The sequence below is a fragment of the Nannobrachium achirus genome (assembly GCF_963921795.1).
Source record: "Nannobrachium achirus genome assembly, chromosome: 11".
In the NCBI taxonomy this organism is placed as follows: Eukaryota; Metazoa; Chordata; class Actinopteri; order Myctophiformes; family Myctophidae; genus Nannobrachium; species Nannobrachium achirus.
The window spans coordinates 15,430,521-15,448,020 of record NC_137820.1 but is presented as its reverse complement, the minus strand read 5'-3'; the positions used below and the strand labels follow the sequence as shown (position 1 = coordinate 15,448,020).

Genomic DNA, 17,500 nt, shown 5'->3' with positions numbered 1-17,500 from the left:
GGCAGAGAGTATTTTTCCGATAAATGTACCCGTAAGGCAGCTACCGCATTACAATGCTGAAAACGGCATGGGTGCTTAAAGTAACATGGGTCGATAAGTTACCTTGAGCAACGCATGCAGCCCCGGTTATGCAATACTCATTGTACCGGGTTACAACAAGATACACACACAGACACTATATGTACACACACATATTCTGTGCATTTATAGATAGATAAATCATATTTTAAACGGCTAGTAGTAATTGTTTAGTATGGGAACTCCTGTTTAATATAATGTAAAAGCTGCTTACATCCCTAATAAGGATGTTATGTTGTAATACCAGCTTCAAGAGAGGAAAGACATATTGTTGCAAGAAGGACACATGAAAAGAGGAGTGTGTGAGTGACAAAGGCTTTGTTCAGACTGCAGGCAAAATGATGTGTTTCTCAAATCTGCTTTGATTTGAGAAACAACTGTCCACTCCATTATTTGTAATGTGATCAGATCGGATTTGTGCACCATAGCCCACCTATCTGCATTGGTAGCTGTGGAAACAATGTGATGATAGTCATGAGTAATGCTTAACATATATACTATGTCATACAGTATGACAGTTTCGCTCGCCAAACATAGCAGATATCCAAGCTCACAACCGGTCGCAATGCCACACAATCTGAACTTGTAGATACTTGCTATTTTTTGTCAAGTGAAACCATTGTATTGTACGCCAAAGTATCAGGCTTCAGGGTTCAAGTATCCAGATTAAGACACATCTTTAGAAATCTGATTATAATCGCATTTTAAAACCACGGGAAAGTGGTTCAAATCTTATTCGCAAAAATCAGTTTCCATGTTTGTTTGTTTGTTTGCTGCTTGATGTATCATTGCTGCAACATGTTAACCAATCTGATTCCAATCTGGATAGGCCATAAATCTGACTTGGGCTGCCAGTCTGAACATAGCCAAAGAGAAATAAATGGGAGAGAATTTACCATGAAGAGAAACACTGGCGGTCAGTGAGGACCCACTTCTCTCGAATGAGCGAGCCGCCGCACCAGTGCATTGACCTGAACGAACACAACGCAAGCATTATTCATCAATTTAAGTGGCTTACCACTGTGGAATACAAGCATCTGGACAGTGCATCTCTAATGAGAGGCTAACAAAAATTAATAGGTGTATATACTGCGGATATCGCAGCAGTGCAGTTTTTCCTCTGCACGCCTTGTTGGTGGTGAATTACTGCTGCACTATTGCTCTTGTTATTGGAGTGGAACTGGCTGGAAATTAATTTAAAACGAAAAACAGCAGATTAATGGGCAGGTTTTATATTTTGATATATCTAACTGACTTACAGTAGTTCAGCAAAACACAGTAGTTATTAATTGTAGTCAGGTAAGCTTATTGCTGTGATTTTTGACAATGAAAGCAAACTTTTGTTATGTCTCCTGCTGATATTAATGTATTGCACTACTGTATGCTATGTATATGTACAGTATATGGTATTGAGATACTATTTATCTCTCTCTACACTACCTCTGTCTGCATCTATCTCTCTCCCTCTAGAAAAAAAAGTGTTGATGCTGCTTTTTGAGAGTCAGTGCGGACAGCCCCGAATCTGAAAAAACTTGAATTCATTATTTATCTACTTATTTATTTACAGTATGTTGCTATATACTGTCTACACAGCAGGGGTAGGCAACCTTAGGCACGGGTGCCAACATTGGCAAAGAGGAAAACATGGCCCTTCATTTCAAAAGGGTTGCTGACCTCTGGTCTACAGCAACAACTACACACAGAGGTGTTCCCGCTTTGAAGCACTGTATAATAGTCCGAGCGTTTCAGGCAAACATCGTGCACTTTATGAAAGAAGCATGACATTTGGCACATAGTTAGAACATGCCATATGGAACATTTTTGGCTATAGGGGCATCGCAGATTTGTCTTGGGAAACTTGTGGGAGCCAATCAAAGTTGCTCTCATAGACTTTACTATAGAGTAAAATAATACAAAAAATAAATATGCTTTAAGTAGCATGTAAGGGGTCAAACTAGGTGTTATTCGGGATTCTGAATCCAATGCAAGCATTTGTTTTGCATGAAAAACATTCCTTTCCGAGAAACGGCCGCCACAAAACTTTGAAAAGTGATGACTCATCACTAAACCATAGTTTTATGGGGTCTGTTTTTAGCCCAAGGAATGTTTTTCCTGCAAAACAAATGTTTGCATTGGATTCAGAATCCCCCAAAACACCTAGTTTGACCCCTTACATGCTACTTAAAGAATATGTATTTTTTGTATTATTTTACTCTATAGTAAAGTCTATGAGAGCCCAACTTTGATTGGCTCCCACAAGTTTCCCAAGACAAATCTGCGATGCCCCTATAGCCAAAAATGTTCCATATGGCATGTTCTAACTGTGTGCCAAATTTCATGCTTCTTTCATAAAGTGCACACTTACATCAAAATACTGCCCGAAACGCCTGGACTATAACAGGGACGTGCAGAGAATGTTACAGAGGCAGGGGCTGAAATTTCTAAAAGGGCTTTGGGGAGGAAAATATTGAAAATAGCAGACCTCCAAGCTCACAACGCGTTGCACTGCGACGCGTTGTGAGCTTGGAGGTCGGCTATTTTCGGAGCTTGATAACACAGTGAACTAAGCATAATCAAGTCAATACGGGGAGATGTGGTGTACAGCATGGATTTCTACACACAGAGGGCTATTCTTTCAACATAAGGTGCTGCATTCAAGTTCGGGAGAGTTTGGACAAGACACAGCTCTTGAATGCTGCCTGCAGGTATGGCATGGCAACAGGGCATTTGCATTTCTTTCACCATAGTAAAAACTGCATTCAGGGTCTGGAGAGGGCACTTTTTACAGAGGGATAAAAGGGCAGGGGTAAATGGTGCATTTATATAGCGCTTTTATCCAAGGCGCTTTACATAGATTGTGCATTACATTCACCCATTCACAAACACATTCATACACCGGTGGCGGAGGAAACCATGCAAGGCACCAACCTGCTCACCGGGAGCAACTAGGGGTTCAGAGTCTTGCTCAAGGACTCTTCGACATTAACTCAGGGGGAGCCCGGATTCGAACTGGGAACCCTCCGGGAGCCCTTCGTGCTCTAATAACGGTTTCTCTACCCCTGAGCTATGCCGCCCCTCGGAGGCTCAAGCCCCCTTTGATGTCTATGTTTGCACGTGCCTGCTGTATAATGTAGGTGTTCCAGGTGTGTTGCCTTACCCTCTCTGTATGCTGACCATCCAGCTGCCACCTGAGATGCTGACTGGACCTCCTCCCACTATCCTGGTCCTCTTATGGACAAAGCATGCCACTGGAGACAGCTCACCTGGAGAGACACACACAGGCATGTACGCAAGCATGAGCAAAAACCCCAGTCAAAATATAAACATCACCCCATCTTGACAGTGGTGGAAAAAGTACTCGTATATTTTACTTAAGTGAAAGTATCAATACTGCAATGTAGAAATACTCTGTTAGGGTGCCCTCACACCAAAATACCTATGAGAGTGGAATCCGCGTTCCGCCAATGCATTTCAATGAGAATTGAGCGTTTTTTTTTTTTTTTGCAGAAATCCTCTACTGGCATGAAACCGCTCCAATGCATAAGGCGGATTACACTCTCATAGGTATTTTGGTGTGTGGGCAGTGCTGGGCACCCTTACAAGTAAAAGTCTGGAATTCAAAATGTACTTGAGTAAAAGTATAGAAGTATTGGTATCAAAATGTACTTAAAATATCAAAAGTAAAAGTACAAAATGTTTGAAAATAGCAGATCTACAAGCTTGTAGATCAGCTATTTTCAAATAGCCTAAGTATAAAATAGGGCTAAAGTGGATTAATGTATGTTTTATAATATAACCATTTATATCTGCAAAGTAACTCGTAACTAAAATTGTAGTGGAGTAAATGAGTACAACATTTGCGTCTGAGATGTAGTGGAACTAGTACTGAAAACTGGAAATACTCAAGTACTCAAGTACTTGGAGTTGAAAATACACCAATACTCAAGTACAAATACCTAAAAACTGTACTTAAGTACAGTAGTACTTAAGTAAATGTACTTAGCTACTTTACACCACTGCACACATGCATGCGCGCAGAAACAAGCATGAGCAAACGCCAGTCAAAATATAACATCACCCCATCTTGAATGGCATAATACTTTCTTCTAACGTTTCTCACTGAAACACATTTTGACACATTGATTCTTAGACAAAAAAAAGCTCCATCTTAAACTCGTTTATCGTCGTTGTCGGGTGGAAACCTTGTATGTCCAAAACCGTTCGTTTTGCATTTATCAATTTAGAGAGACCTAAACTAGTGAAAACAGCCGATCTACAAGCACACAACGCCTCGCACCGCGAGGCGTTGTGTGCTTGTAGATCTGCTGTTTTCACTACTTTTGTGCGACGGCCTTGCACGACGAAGCAGGGCTTTACTTGGCGAAAGAACGTACACATTTGAAACTTGGAGATACGAGGTTTCCACCCGACTGCGACGTTATGTTACTCGCCCAGGAGCGTATCAAATAAAGAAGGGCAACTGTCTGCTGACCCATGCAAAGACTCACAAACACGCAGACAGACAGACTGATGGGGCACACACTCACCCTGTGGAATCATATTCTGTGTTGCTTCACCTGCCAAGAGAGAGAAGAGGAGAGGAGACAGATGATGGGCGACGGAGCATCAATTCAGATTAGATAAAAAAAAAAAGACATGGGTTCAGGTACACTGATGCACCACAGAAACACATGCATGGATGGCATGCAAGGACAGACACAAATGTGGACAGAACAGAGCGCCCCCACAAACACACACACACACACGCACGTACACGCACGCACACACACCTCTGACCCTTGCCCCATGTGGGAATGGTTAGACGGACCCCCACATCTTCCTGATGAGTTGTGAATCTCCTCTGACATGACACACACTGACCTGATAGTGTAGACAGATCTACACACACACAGCCGATAAAGTATGTGTGTGTGTGTGTGTGTGCGTGCATGCGTGCGTGTGTTGATGCAGAGATGGAGTGAAGACAGATCTACACTGTTGGATTTACAAACCACAATTTGAGCACACAGTTAATTATGCGTGGGTGCGTGTGTGTGTGTGTGTGTGTGTGTGTGTGCACATGCACGTGTTGTGCATGTATTTTGACAGTGATAGCGTGCAGACATGCAAACACACACTTTTGAATTCAGACACAGCAGTCAATCGTTCATGTTCTCTGCCATCGGTGACTCACATGGTTTGACGTTGCAGTAGTCCCAGGGTATGGCAGAGTTGTTGGTGTAACACCAGGGGCCGTGTTTGTCTTTATCGGGGTTTCTGCAGTAGTTCCCCTGGCCCTCCAGGTCAGCCATCAGCATGCCCCTTTCTCCACTGGACAAACAGACACACACACACACACACACACACACGCACACACGCACACGCACACGCGCACACGCGCACACACACACACGCGCACACACACACACACACACACACACACACACAAATGTACACAACCACACAGAAAACGATTTGCAGTCAGACTCGAGCAATACCCAAGACAACACAAGACCACGATCATATTTTAGCCGACCATACCAATTACTAGATAACCGCCGTTCAAACGAATGCCCCGGGAGCACACGAGGAACGAAGGGAGCTTGTAGTACAACGCTTTAGTGGAGGAAAACTGAAAAGGATTTAGTGCCGATTTAGCGCCATTAGTATTACTAAAGTTAAACCAACACAGACGGCTATGATATGTGCTCCTGCAGGACAGCATACAGCTGTGTCTTCTCTCTCCCCCTGGGCTGGGAGTGGGTGTGGTAATTCCTCTACAGGGGGAATTACTCACTGACCTACACACACACACACGCGCACACACGCACACACGCGCACACACACACACACACACACACACACACACACACACACACACACACACACACACACACACACACACACACACACACACACACACACACATACACACACACACACACACACACACACACACACACACACACACACACACACACACACACACACAAACACACATTTAATGCATTCACATGCAGATGTATCCCACACATGGGGAGGAGGAGAGGGGTTTTTTTCTCATAAGAATTTTGGAAAAACCACAAACTGCACTCGTCGCCAGACATGCAGGATTCCTGGGGCGATAACATGGGGAAGGAATTCTGAAGGATGGACGAGAGAGAGAGAGAGAGAGAGAGAGAGAGAGAGAATGCTGGACACTGGAAGACGTGCGTGGTTGCTGAGATTCCACGCGTTTGTGCGCTGTGTGATCTGTTGTGTCTCTAGCAAGCTACCATAAACAACCCCTCCTGTGTCTCCTTTCGCCCTGATCTCTCGACCCCTGGGCAGGAGCCAGGCGGCGGAGCTGATTGGCTTTGAAGTGTTCGGATGAGCTGGGGGAGGCGGGCAGGCGACGGGGGAGGTGGGGTGGGGGGAGGTCAGAGGTGAGGTGTGAAGTGTATGTTCTCCTTGGCCGAGTTATCGCCGGGCGTCATTCCTGACGAGTTAGGTCATCCCCGAGAGAAGAAAACCGCTCGGCCCCGGCCCGGCCCGGGCCGGCAGCAGGGGAGGCTGGAGGCGAGAGGCGAGGAGTCACGGCACCCGCAGGACTTTCCCCTCTCTCTCTCTCTGAGGAACGCCAGGGCCCTGCCTAGCCTCCGCTAGCAACGATATAACTTAACTAGAGGTCAATGACGGGTTGCCTGCGCCCCGGACTGCAGCGCCTCACCTCTCAGGTTCAAACACATGGTTATGGGGGGAGGAACGTGGACACCTGCACACTCCTGCTTAGTATATCGTCGTCGGGGGGAAACCTTGTATGTCCAAAACCGTTCGTTTTGTATTTATCACCTAAAAAATTTACTAAACTAGTGAAAACAGCCGATCTACAAGCACACAACGCCTCGCACTGCGAGGCGTTGTGTGCTTGTAGATCGGCTGTTTTCACTACTTTTGTGTGACGGCCTTGTATGACGAAGCAAGGCTTTGCTTTGCGAAAAAAATTACAAATTTGAAACTTGGAGATACGAGGTTTCTGCCCGACAGTGACGATATGGGGAAGAGTGTCCCGCAAGAGAGTTGTTGGACCTCCAGAAAGACAAGTTTTCAAGACGTGGGGAGAAAGGCCACTAAAGCCTGATCTATATAGGCTTTTGCACAACACCGGCTCACAACTAAGTATAAATCAGGCATTATAACTGCATTTTTTTAAAGGAAAAAAACTCCTACTAACTTTATTTGTAGCCATGGGTAAAATGCTGAGATGTATGCATGATTAGATGGAGCATGAATATGTCCAGGGTTTTTATGTCTGGTAAATATGTGCAGGGCAGTGAATGTACAATTGTACATGGTAGGCCCACACACTATATTATGCATAGTTTCACTCTGTACAGAATATGAACATGCACTGTACAGCATGCATAAATATATGAATCATAATATTACATATTATATACATATATACATATAATAAATGTATGGAGAGGTACACATGGGTATAGTGAAATATGTAATATGTTTTGTATGGTAATGTAATGAAAATTGTGGCACAGCATCTTCTTGATATTGTCGAGGCATCTTTCTATTTTGTTCTCATTTATCAATTTATTTGTTCCCCGGATTCCTTGGATCATGATACAACGTTACAGTGGGGTTGGCAGCCCAGCAGTGTTGATTTCGTCGACTAAAACTATGACGAAAAATGTTTGTCGACTTTTTTTCACTGACGAAAACTAAATAAAAACAAAATAAAAACTAAACTGTGATGACTAAAACTAAGACTAAATATATTGACAATTTCGTCAACAAAATAAAAACTAGACTAAAATGTTGAGGAGGGACTAGTGGAGAAGAGAGTCATTTTATGTTTGGTTGCTCTCAGGTGTTGCGTGCTGAAAATAGCAGTTGCGACGCGTTGTGAGCTTGTAGATCGTCTATTTTCAGCACGCAACCAAGTGTCATTACGATGCCATCAAGGCCTGCCAAAATACATTTTAGTTGACTAAATCAACTGTAGATTTAGTCAACTAAAATCTTATGATATTTAGTCGACAAAAAATAGACTAAAACTAAAACCTTTCAGGTGACTAAATAATGACTAAAACTAAATGAGATTTTATTCAAAAGACTATGACTAAAACTACATTTTGTCAAAAACAACATTGCAGCTCAGCCTACCTGTTGCTGTGGTCTCTCCAAGGTGTGCAGGCCAGGTTTGACCGTGTCCTAGCTTGCTTTCCTCTATAATTCTCTCCAAAGCCCTCGTAGCATTCTGGGTGCAAACAATAAAAAACACAGTCACTATACAAACATCCCTGCAGATACACATAACAGTTACAAACATCATGCTGTAGATGGATAATAGTCGTTACTCAAGATCAACCCGGCCTCCTTAAACAGGCGACACCACAACAATAGGTCTTTGGAGGACTGCACAGTATTTGTTTTACTATAAAAACCAAAGTGAATAATAGGCAAAGAAAACTAAAGAAATTCCTAGAGCCCAAACCGCTGTGGCTGTCATTAGCTCGAGCATGCTTCGCTGGGAGCCCATACAAGCCCGCAGCGATGCCTAAGAACAACACTCAGTCGTAAATACGGTCTCCGAAATGTCCGTCACTCTGCTTCTCATCTGCCTGTGGGAAACGTGCTCAACCCTCGGGAGTAGACCACAACACAACCTCCGAGCAGAGCTTGCGAGTCCCACGGCAAGCCCACACAGGCTCAGACAAATGTCCCCGGGACCCCTGGAGAGATCTCATTTTATTCTGTATAGTTCAGCCATGTGGATGCAAGTCTCTTTCACTTCCATGTCTCCGCGCCGGGAAGATGTCCTCACTTAGTCCAAGTCCAACAGTGGACCTATGGTCCTGAGCTGCTGTCAGAGATGGTTTTGTGTGATGTGGGGTGGTCAGTTCTTCCCACACAGTCCTACAGGGCTGTGGGTTCCCCATAGGGAAGGAGAGGAAACATCATCTCAGACCACTATGATCGGTGACTCCATTAAAAGTTTGTCAGATCTCACTGCAGGGATGTGAACCGCAGGGTACAAGAAGACATTAGGACTGACAATTCCCACTTCAGATGTACAGTAGAGTACAGTGTAGCCGTGCAGATGACCCCTCCACAGCATCAGTACTGGGCTTATAGTCAATTCTTTCAGGAGTGTTTCAGTGGGACCAGAATTCTTTGTTTTATCCCAAAATGGAACTTTACAGCAACCAACTTCACAGGCTATACATATAATTTTGGACAGCTGAAAAGAGAATAAATCTGGATTTATTTCTCTGGTCCCCAAACAATTCCTCTAGGGGACTAAAGAGCAGCGCAGCAGATTGGCAAGCAGGCAGTATAGAGGAGAGACTGACTAAATGCAGCAGAGATTTACAATGACTACATCACCTCTCCCACGCTCTGATACAAGAAGTAGAATCAGAATGAGAAGATGAAATTAATGAACTATCTTGTTGTTCAGAACAGGTCCCATCAACATTTTGATTAATGTACCTGTATACCGTAAGTATAAAAAAAAAAACCTTCTTGTTGCTCTGTTTTTAGTGACCACTTAGTGATTAAAGCAGGGGTCTTCAACAGGGGGTCCGGGACCCATAGAGGGTCCTCAGAGTGACTACAAGGGGTCCTCCAAATCTTTGTGTGATAGAAACTTGTTTTCCTCCTTTTATGTATTAACCACTTGAACCCCAGCGCCCATATTCGGAGAACTTTGGCCAAAAATAGCAGATCTACAAGCGCACAACGCCTCACGCTGTGAGGCGTTGTGAGCTTGTAGATCGGCTATTTTAGGCAAAGGGGTTTAGCGTAGAGGGGAAAAATAGCAGACAAAGTACATAGTGAAAGGTCAAGTTTATTAAGTATTGACGGTTCAAGTGGTTAAATATCTGAAAACAAACTGACATGAATCCAAAATACACTGATGATTCAGGTACACTGATGAAACTATATGGTATCTATGGGTTGTGGGGGTCCCTGCTTCATCTCTCTCTCGACTAAGGGGTAATGGCCTGAAAACGTTGAAGAACCCTGGGTTAAAGGAACATTGAAAGAAATTAAATTGAAATTTCATTCAAATGAGTGCGTCCGTTCTCTCACCATCGTCAGCCTGCGTGCCCTGGACGCCACACTGAGGGATGTTGGTGCAGAACATCATGCGGACCCTGGGGTCAGTGGTGAAGCACCATGGGTAATCTTCTCCATCTGGGTTCCGACAATAGTTCTCTTTCAGGTCTCTGGAAAACACATAGACATACTGTCACTGTGGCCTCTGTGTGTCTGGGTTTCCACAGTGACAGAAATAGAAGGGAAATCCTGGAATATGAGAGCATTATTGCGGGGGGAAATGCTTTTAAAGGGGCTATTTTGTGCTGTGTTTAAGGCTGTGTTAAGGTTTTAGGGTGGGGATATGCTGTAGTCAGGCATTACATGCTATAATGCTGAGCTTTACCCATTTATATTCAAAAATTACAAAAAAATTATGAAAGGGCTTCCCGGATTGAAAGATTCCCAGTCTAAATTGGTTAAGCAAGCACGGTCAGGACCTGGACCAATCAGTGACGTCTCAATTGGGGCCAGATCAAGTCAAACCATGACTAGGCCTAGAATATCACCTGATTTCAACCACCATAAATCCTGCCCACGAAAAAGGACGTCCTGGATTAATCAGAGAGGGTCCGATCGAGGCCAGATAAATATCATAACTAGCCAGATATGTCGCAGAATATAACCTTATATGCTCATGTTTTAACTAACTTACAAACAATAACAATCCTGTCAAACAAAATGGTCCATATGATGTCTTGGTAATGACGTCAAGATCATCCCCATATGGGCTGTGATCTGGCCTAGTTCTGAACGTCACTGGAGTCACCTGAGGACGTTATCATATTAACGTCATCATGACGTCATTTTAAAATAAAATAAAAAGTTAAATAACTATATATATTCTGCTAGTAATGATTGCTTTAGTGTGTTTGTTCAGTAACAGGGGTCTCCATATCTCTCCAGCTCATTAATAAACTGAAGAAAAAAAATAAGGTAAGGATATACCAATTTCTTAATCAGGAGAGAGAAGATACAGGATAAACAAGTGAATTTGGAAGTGATGACACAAATAAATGAGCAGAGAAAATTGGAACTGAACATATGTTACCCAATGTTATTGAACAAACTCTTTATACGCAGCGGTTCTCAACCTGTGGGTCGGGGCCCCCAGAGGGGTCCCCAAATTATTTTGAGGGGTCCCCAGATGATTAGTTATTAAATGTTAACATTGTTTTCTCACTCAACAGTACAACAGACCAACATACTGAGTATAAGAGTATCCATGTGACAATTTAAGGACTTTATAGACCTTTTTAGTACCTCTGGTCAAACATTGGCCAAATTGTCAAATATTAGAGGCAGAAATTGTGAAAATAATAATTCACAATGGAATGGATAGAGTCAAACTAATTATAATGCCAAGTTTGCCAATTCCAAGTGCTTGTGCAGGGTGGGGGGTCCTCAGTTCAAATATGATTATTTGGGGGGTCACGGCCTGTAAAGGTTGAGAACCACTGCTCTATAGCATACATGTAGCAATGAATACTATCAGAATATAGTGTTTTAACCTTTTAGCAAGATGTGTCTGTGTGTGTGTGTGTGTGTGTGTGTGTGTGTGTGTGTGTGTGTGTGCGTGCGTGCGTGCGTGCGTGCGTGCGTGCGTGCGTGCGTGCGTGCGTGCGTGCGTGCGTGCGTGCGTGCGTGCGTGCGTGCGTGCGTGCGTGACTTACTTGCAGTGATAGTTCCTGGATGTGAAGGTGTGGTTGTGGGGATACTGTGAGTCCCAGCGCTGGCAGGTGAGTCCAGTGGGCGTCACATCCACCGTTCCCCTGTAGCCCTCTCCTTTCCCATGGAAGCACTCGGTCGTCTCTATCACGTTGCTTTTAACAGGTGTGTCTGTTGACGAAAGAGAGACATATGGGACATTATTAGCCAAAGCGACAACTTACATTTAATTCTAAGATCAGATTATTTCAAAAGCACTCGAACTAAGGCTGGGCGATATTAGTAAAAACAATTGCATTATATAGTTTTAGTGTTTAATGTTTTTCTGCTTGCCTTTAGGTACACCACCTGTCTAACCCAGATAATGAATAGCATATCCATGCATGCACATTGCACAGTACACATAGAATAAATACATTAAATGCCTTATTTCCATTTCCCAACATTACAGATGGACTGCTTTTTTGCATGTGCTGCTACATGCATGCATAGTGTGTCTGTTAATTAATTTGACACATACACCAATACCTCATTTCAAGCCGCCTCCGTCGATATGTATACCTTGCATGTTGATACCGGTACCTCAATATCAATACATTTTCGATATATTGCCCAGCCTTACTCGGAACCATATGCCAGAGTGAAGTACACGTTCTATAATGAAAGTGCCTTTTTGGTAACAGCATGATGACTTTGGCCAAAGGGCCTCAATAATATCCGGGCCGCCTGCTAATAATATAACAGCTCCCTCTAGGGGTTCAGAAGCCCTATAACTGGATTCCTCTACTACAGTCATGCCTGAAAAGCAGATCTGCTCTACTTCTATAATCTCTGCAATGCATGTTAGACTCTGGTCTGGAGCTGCTCTACTCTCCAAAGCAACATGTGAGAGTTCATTGACCACGAGTTCATGAATGTTACGCATGGCCTGTACACGATAATGTGTGAAGAAGTTCCTAGATGTTCTGGCCCCTAAAACCAGGCATTCCCCCCCCCCCCCCCAGTCTGTACGCTGCAACTAAAAATAGACGTGAGCTGGTTATGACGGTAAACAAAGTGGCAGGCCTTGACAAAGAAACACTTTGTCTCCCCGTCTCTCTCGGCCTTGTTTTGATTAAGACCAACTGGGTCGTAAACTTGGTCCGTTACCAGCAGGCGCCCGTATCAGAACACAGAGAGACAGAAAGAGAGAGAGAGAGAGAGAGAGAGAGAGGGGTGGGGGCAGGGGGTGGCGGGGTCATGCAGATAGAGGAAGCCAGAGATGGGACAACAAGAGACAAGAGATGCATTTTGACAAAGACAGACACTGCTCTGGGATACAGGCTGAGAGCATGCAGGGACGTGCTGGCCATTGGGAAAAGCGGGACAACTCCCGAACGGCCGGTTCATTCCCGGCCGGTCCAGGCCGGCCGTTAGGAAAAAAATAAAATGTCGGCCTTCGTTCCATTTTGGGGGCTGGGCGGCCAACAAAGTAAATCGCCACTGTCGGGCAGAAACCTCGTATCTCCAAGTTTCAAATTTGTAATTTTTTTCGCAAAGCAAAGCCCCGCAAAAAAGTAGTAGTAGTTTTCACTAGTTGAAATCATTTTTAAAATGGTTTTGGACATACAAGGTTTCCACCCGACAATGACGAAATATAACTCATGTAATTGGCCCACTGGTCACTTGTCATGATCTGAAATGGCAAATCTTTGAGTAGCAGCAGCAGCGCTATAGAGAGAGATCTCTCTCTATATAGCGCGCAATGAGGGCCTCTACAACTCTTTTTCCCGGGCTGAATCAGGGGCCCAGCACGTCCCTGGGAGGGTCGGCAGAGTGGTGGAGATTTTGTTTTAGAAGAGGGAAGCAGAGGGAAGAGTGAATCACTGGCTCCGCATGGAGGAATGCCATCTAGTAAATCCGGTGCCAGGAGGACTGCATGATGACTCTAACAGGCAGGAAGGCCACCACTATACCAGACCCTGCAGAGAGGGGGATCTCAGCCCAACAACAACACCAGCGTTCTCCCCGTTTCATGTTCTGCTGGAGACCGCGGTAGCTGTTTCACCTCAATAACTCTTCTACGTCAGGGGTCTTCGGCGTTTTCCGACTGGCCAAGGACCCCTTAGTTGAGAGAGAGATGAAGCAGGGAGGGACCCCCACCACCATTTCATAGATTCTGTATAGTTTAATTGTTTGACAGCACAGTCGTCAGTGTATTTTGGATTCATGTCAATTTGTGTTTTCAGATATTTAACCACTTGAATCGTCAATACTTAATACCTTGACCTTTCACTCTGTACTTGTGAGCTTGTAGATCTGCTATTTTTGGCTAAAGTACTCAGAACATCAGTGGTTAACATAAAAAAGGAGCAAAAAGTTTCTATCACACAAAGATTTGGAGGACCCCCTGTAGTAACTCTGAGGACCCCCTGTTGAAGACCCTTGCTCTACATCACAGGGTCGACGAGGGCACCCCCGGCTCAAACGCGTGCTCTTCACGCGAACAAGCACGCACAGATCTATGACCACAGTGGCCGCGTTGGCCCGGCGGCGGGGGGAGAAATAGGAAAGACGCTGTGTGGAGACATGCATGCACGGTCACATGCACACACGAGCACACACGCTCCACTTACACATGGCTTACATGACTACACTGTGACTTTCTCTCGTGGGTGTGAAGAGTGGTGTAAGCGATCCGCTTGTAGCGTGTGCGTGACCCCGGTGTTGTGTCTGCGCGTCTAGCAGAACGTTTATGCAGAGCGGTAACCGAGCCCTCGGCAGAATGTGCACCGCACGTATGGGGCAGCATAGAACAATAAACACCAAGACCATGGGGCAGAGCGAAAATAAACCTTCCGCCTATTAGAGGAGACATAACCAATCCAAGAGGAGGTGTGCGTGCGCGTGCGTGCGTGTGCGTGTGCGTGCGTGTGCGTGTGTGTGTGTGTGTGTGTGTGTGTGTGTGTGTGTGTGTGTGTGTGTGTGTGTGTGTGCTTTGCTATACTTCTGAGAAATGTGACCGCATCGCCATAAATGATAACTCCTGGATTGCACATTTGGGGGTTAGGGTATAACCTACACTACAGTATGGTGATAGGTGAATATGAGTGCGGCCACACTGATGTGTCTGGTGTGTCCAACAACCTCTGCCAGATTCATTTTGATGGACACACAAGTTGAGAGAGGCAGAGTGTTTTGCAACTGACAGCTACTGAAGAGGCTTTGCACAGTGCACACATTCTGTAAAAGGAATTCAGCAACACGATGAGATGGACAGTCAAATTTCCATCTGTTCATACTAATCAGGAAAGTATACACATTCACACATAACCAAACCTGGGATGTTGAAGTGGATAGAAGGCGGTTGGTTGCATGGTTCTCAACCATTTCAGGCCGTGACCTAAAAATAATCATATTTTAACTGGGGACCCCCCACCCTGACGAGCACTAAGAGTGAGGCATTACATTTTGTATAACATGGTTATACCTTGTAGCTCGACTATTTTCACAACTTCTGCCTCTAATATTTGACAATCTGTGTAGATAACCTCTATACATTTTGTTGATTTGTTTACTGTTGAGTGAGAAAACAATGTTTCTCATTAAGCTGATCATCTGGGGACCCCACTGGGGGTCCCGACCCACAGGTTGAAAACCACTACCATAGCGTATGCAATCATGGGATTTGATCATGGGAGGGAGGTTGGGTTACTGGCCAAGCACTGCAGCCAGGTGAGCAATTGAGGCAGCTGGCCAGCTCCCCATTTACGTATAGTGTGTGAAGCTCCAATGCATGCCCTTTAGTTATAGTTGTCTTATAATGACGCATTAGGGAGTGGGAAAGACAGAGCTTCAATAACTGACCTATGTGTGAGAATGTGTTGGCGTGGGAGGGGTTCGCCGGGGAAATCTCGCTCTTTCGAACGACCATCATTTCGACAACGGAACGTCGGGAGGGTTAGCGACTAGATCTGCTATTTTCACTAGTTTTGTGTGACAGTCTTGTATGATGAAGCAGGGCTTTAAAAATGTGAAACTTGGAGATACGAGGTTTCTCCCCGACAATATTAACAAAAGAAATATCGTCCAATTTTGCTGATACTGTCTTTATGATTTGTTCGATCTAATTTTGGTTTGCAAAACGGCGTTGTTTCACATGAGAGTTTTTCCAGACCTCCATTGCGGGCTGGCCACGCCAGAATAACATAACCAGGCAAGTTGTATTATCATTCAAAAACTAAACATAACCATAGCAGTACATTTGTAAAGCTAAACCTGCAAGATATTTTTGAATTTTGAAAAATCTTGAAAGTGTCATTTAGAAGGCATTTGTAGAATCAGCCTCAGGTCTTAATGGGTTAACTTTGTGATGACTAAATGACAGACATACACACACTTACCACAGACTTTAATGTTGCAGTACTCCCAGGGTGTGTGTGGGTCGGTGGTGTAGCACCAGGGCCTTGGTCGTCCATCGGGGTTCCTACAGTAGTTATCATCCAGACCTTTGTCAGGATACCTACAGTAGTACAAACAAGTTGATCATTATGGGTCAATTCTTACACTCATGACAATCTTCCCTGATTAGATAACGCTGGTCGCCATTCTTACACTCAGATTTAAATCAACGCTCAGAATGGGACACGAGTAACAAGAGTAACTGATCAATAGAACTTTATCGTCGTTGTCAGGTGGAAACCTTGTATGTCCAAAACCGTTCATTTTGTATTTATCATTTAAAAAATGAACTAAACTAGTGAAAACAGCCAATCTACAAGCACACAACCGCGAGGCGTTGTGTGCTTGTAGATCGACTGTTTTCACTACTTTTGTGCGACGGCCTTGTATGATGAAGCAGGGCTTTGCTTTGCGAAAAAACATACACATTTGAAACTTGGAGATACAAGGTTTCCACCCGACAACGACGATATGAGAATTACGCTTCACCAACTTCTCATCACAACTCATCACAGAATCCAGATATTCCTTAAATATTTTCCACACTAGCCCGAGTCTTTCCCAGAGCTGGTTGACAGCTTAGAAGAACATAACAAATCGAATTTCCCAAATAACTCCCGTCAGCACCGGAGCAACGGTGGGGTGATAATTCAACTTGTTGCATGCAGCGTGTGCATTACAAATGGAAATTCCACGTTCACTACATCTGCAAGTCTGCAGGGCGCTCTGGGGAGCGGAGAAGATGATAGGCCGTGCCGTTACAGGTGTCCTAAGTCTCTCCCCAAGCCGTCATCCCTTCTGGCCTGCAGGCTGCAGGCTCTCTGCGTCGGGGCTGCAGGACCCCTTTCATTGCGTTAGTCTGTGAGGAGCCTGGGACCTCATTTACACAAACACTGGGATGATTAAGGATGTGTTAACGAGTCAGCACTAATCCACACCACCTGCCCGAGTGGACGGAGCGCATGTTCACACGCATGCAGGCAGATAGACGGAGGGACAGACAGTCACACTGTTAGGGATGGCGTATCGCTTTCGTAATCTTATACGTCATTTCCTCTCCAACTGAATACTATAAAGTTCATCCAAAACTATCATTACTCTGGAAACTCCCTGTGGAACCATCCCTCCCCCAACCTATGAAACTCCCTGTGGCAGTGGCATCAGTTCAGAAAAAGCTAAGGTATGGCAACATGACTGGTGTCTTGCACGCGTGCAA

General features: G+C 44.5%; 1 protein-coding gene across 1 annotated transcript in view; it reads right to left on the bottom strand.

Annotated features, from left to right (window-relative positions):
• hgfb (hepatocyte growth factor b) overlaps positions 1–17,500 on the bottom strand; it is a 45,053-nt gene that overhangs the window by 9,583 nt on the left and 17,970 nt on the right. Inside the window, exons 7-14 of the mRNA XM_080737319.1 lie at positions 16,227–16,345; positions 11,850–12,015; positions 10,171–10,307; positions 8,239–8,332; positions 5,273–5,409; positions 4,626–4,655; positions 3,236–3,341; positions 975–1,049 (exon numbers count right to left, since the gene is read on the bottom strand). Of these exons, the coding sequence (XP_080593445.1) occupies positions 975–1,049; positions 3,236–3,341; positions 4,626–4,655; positions 5,273–5,409; positions 8,239–8,332; positions 10,171–10,307; positions 11,850–12,015; positions 16,227–16,345 (864 nt within the window). The remainder of the gene's footprint in view (positions 1–974; positions 1,050–3,235; positions 3,342–4,625; positions 4,656–5,272; positions 5,410–8,238; positions 8,333–10,170; positions 10,308–11,849; positions 12,016–16,226; positions 16,346–17,500) is intronic.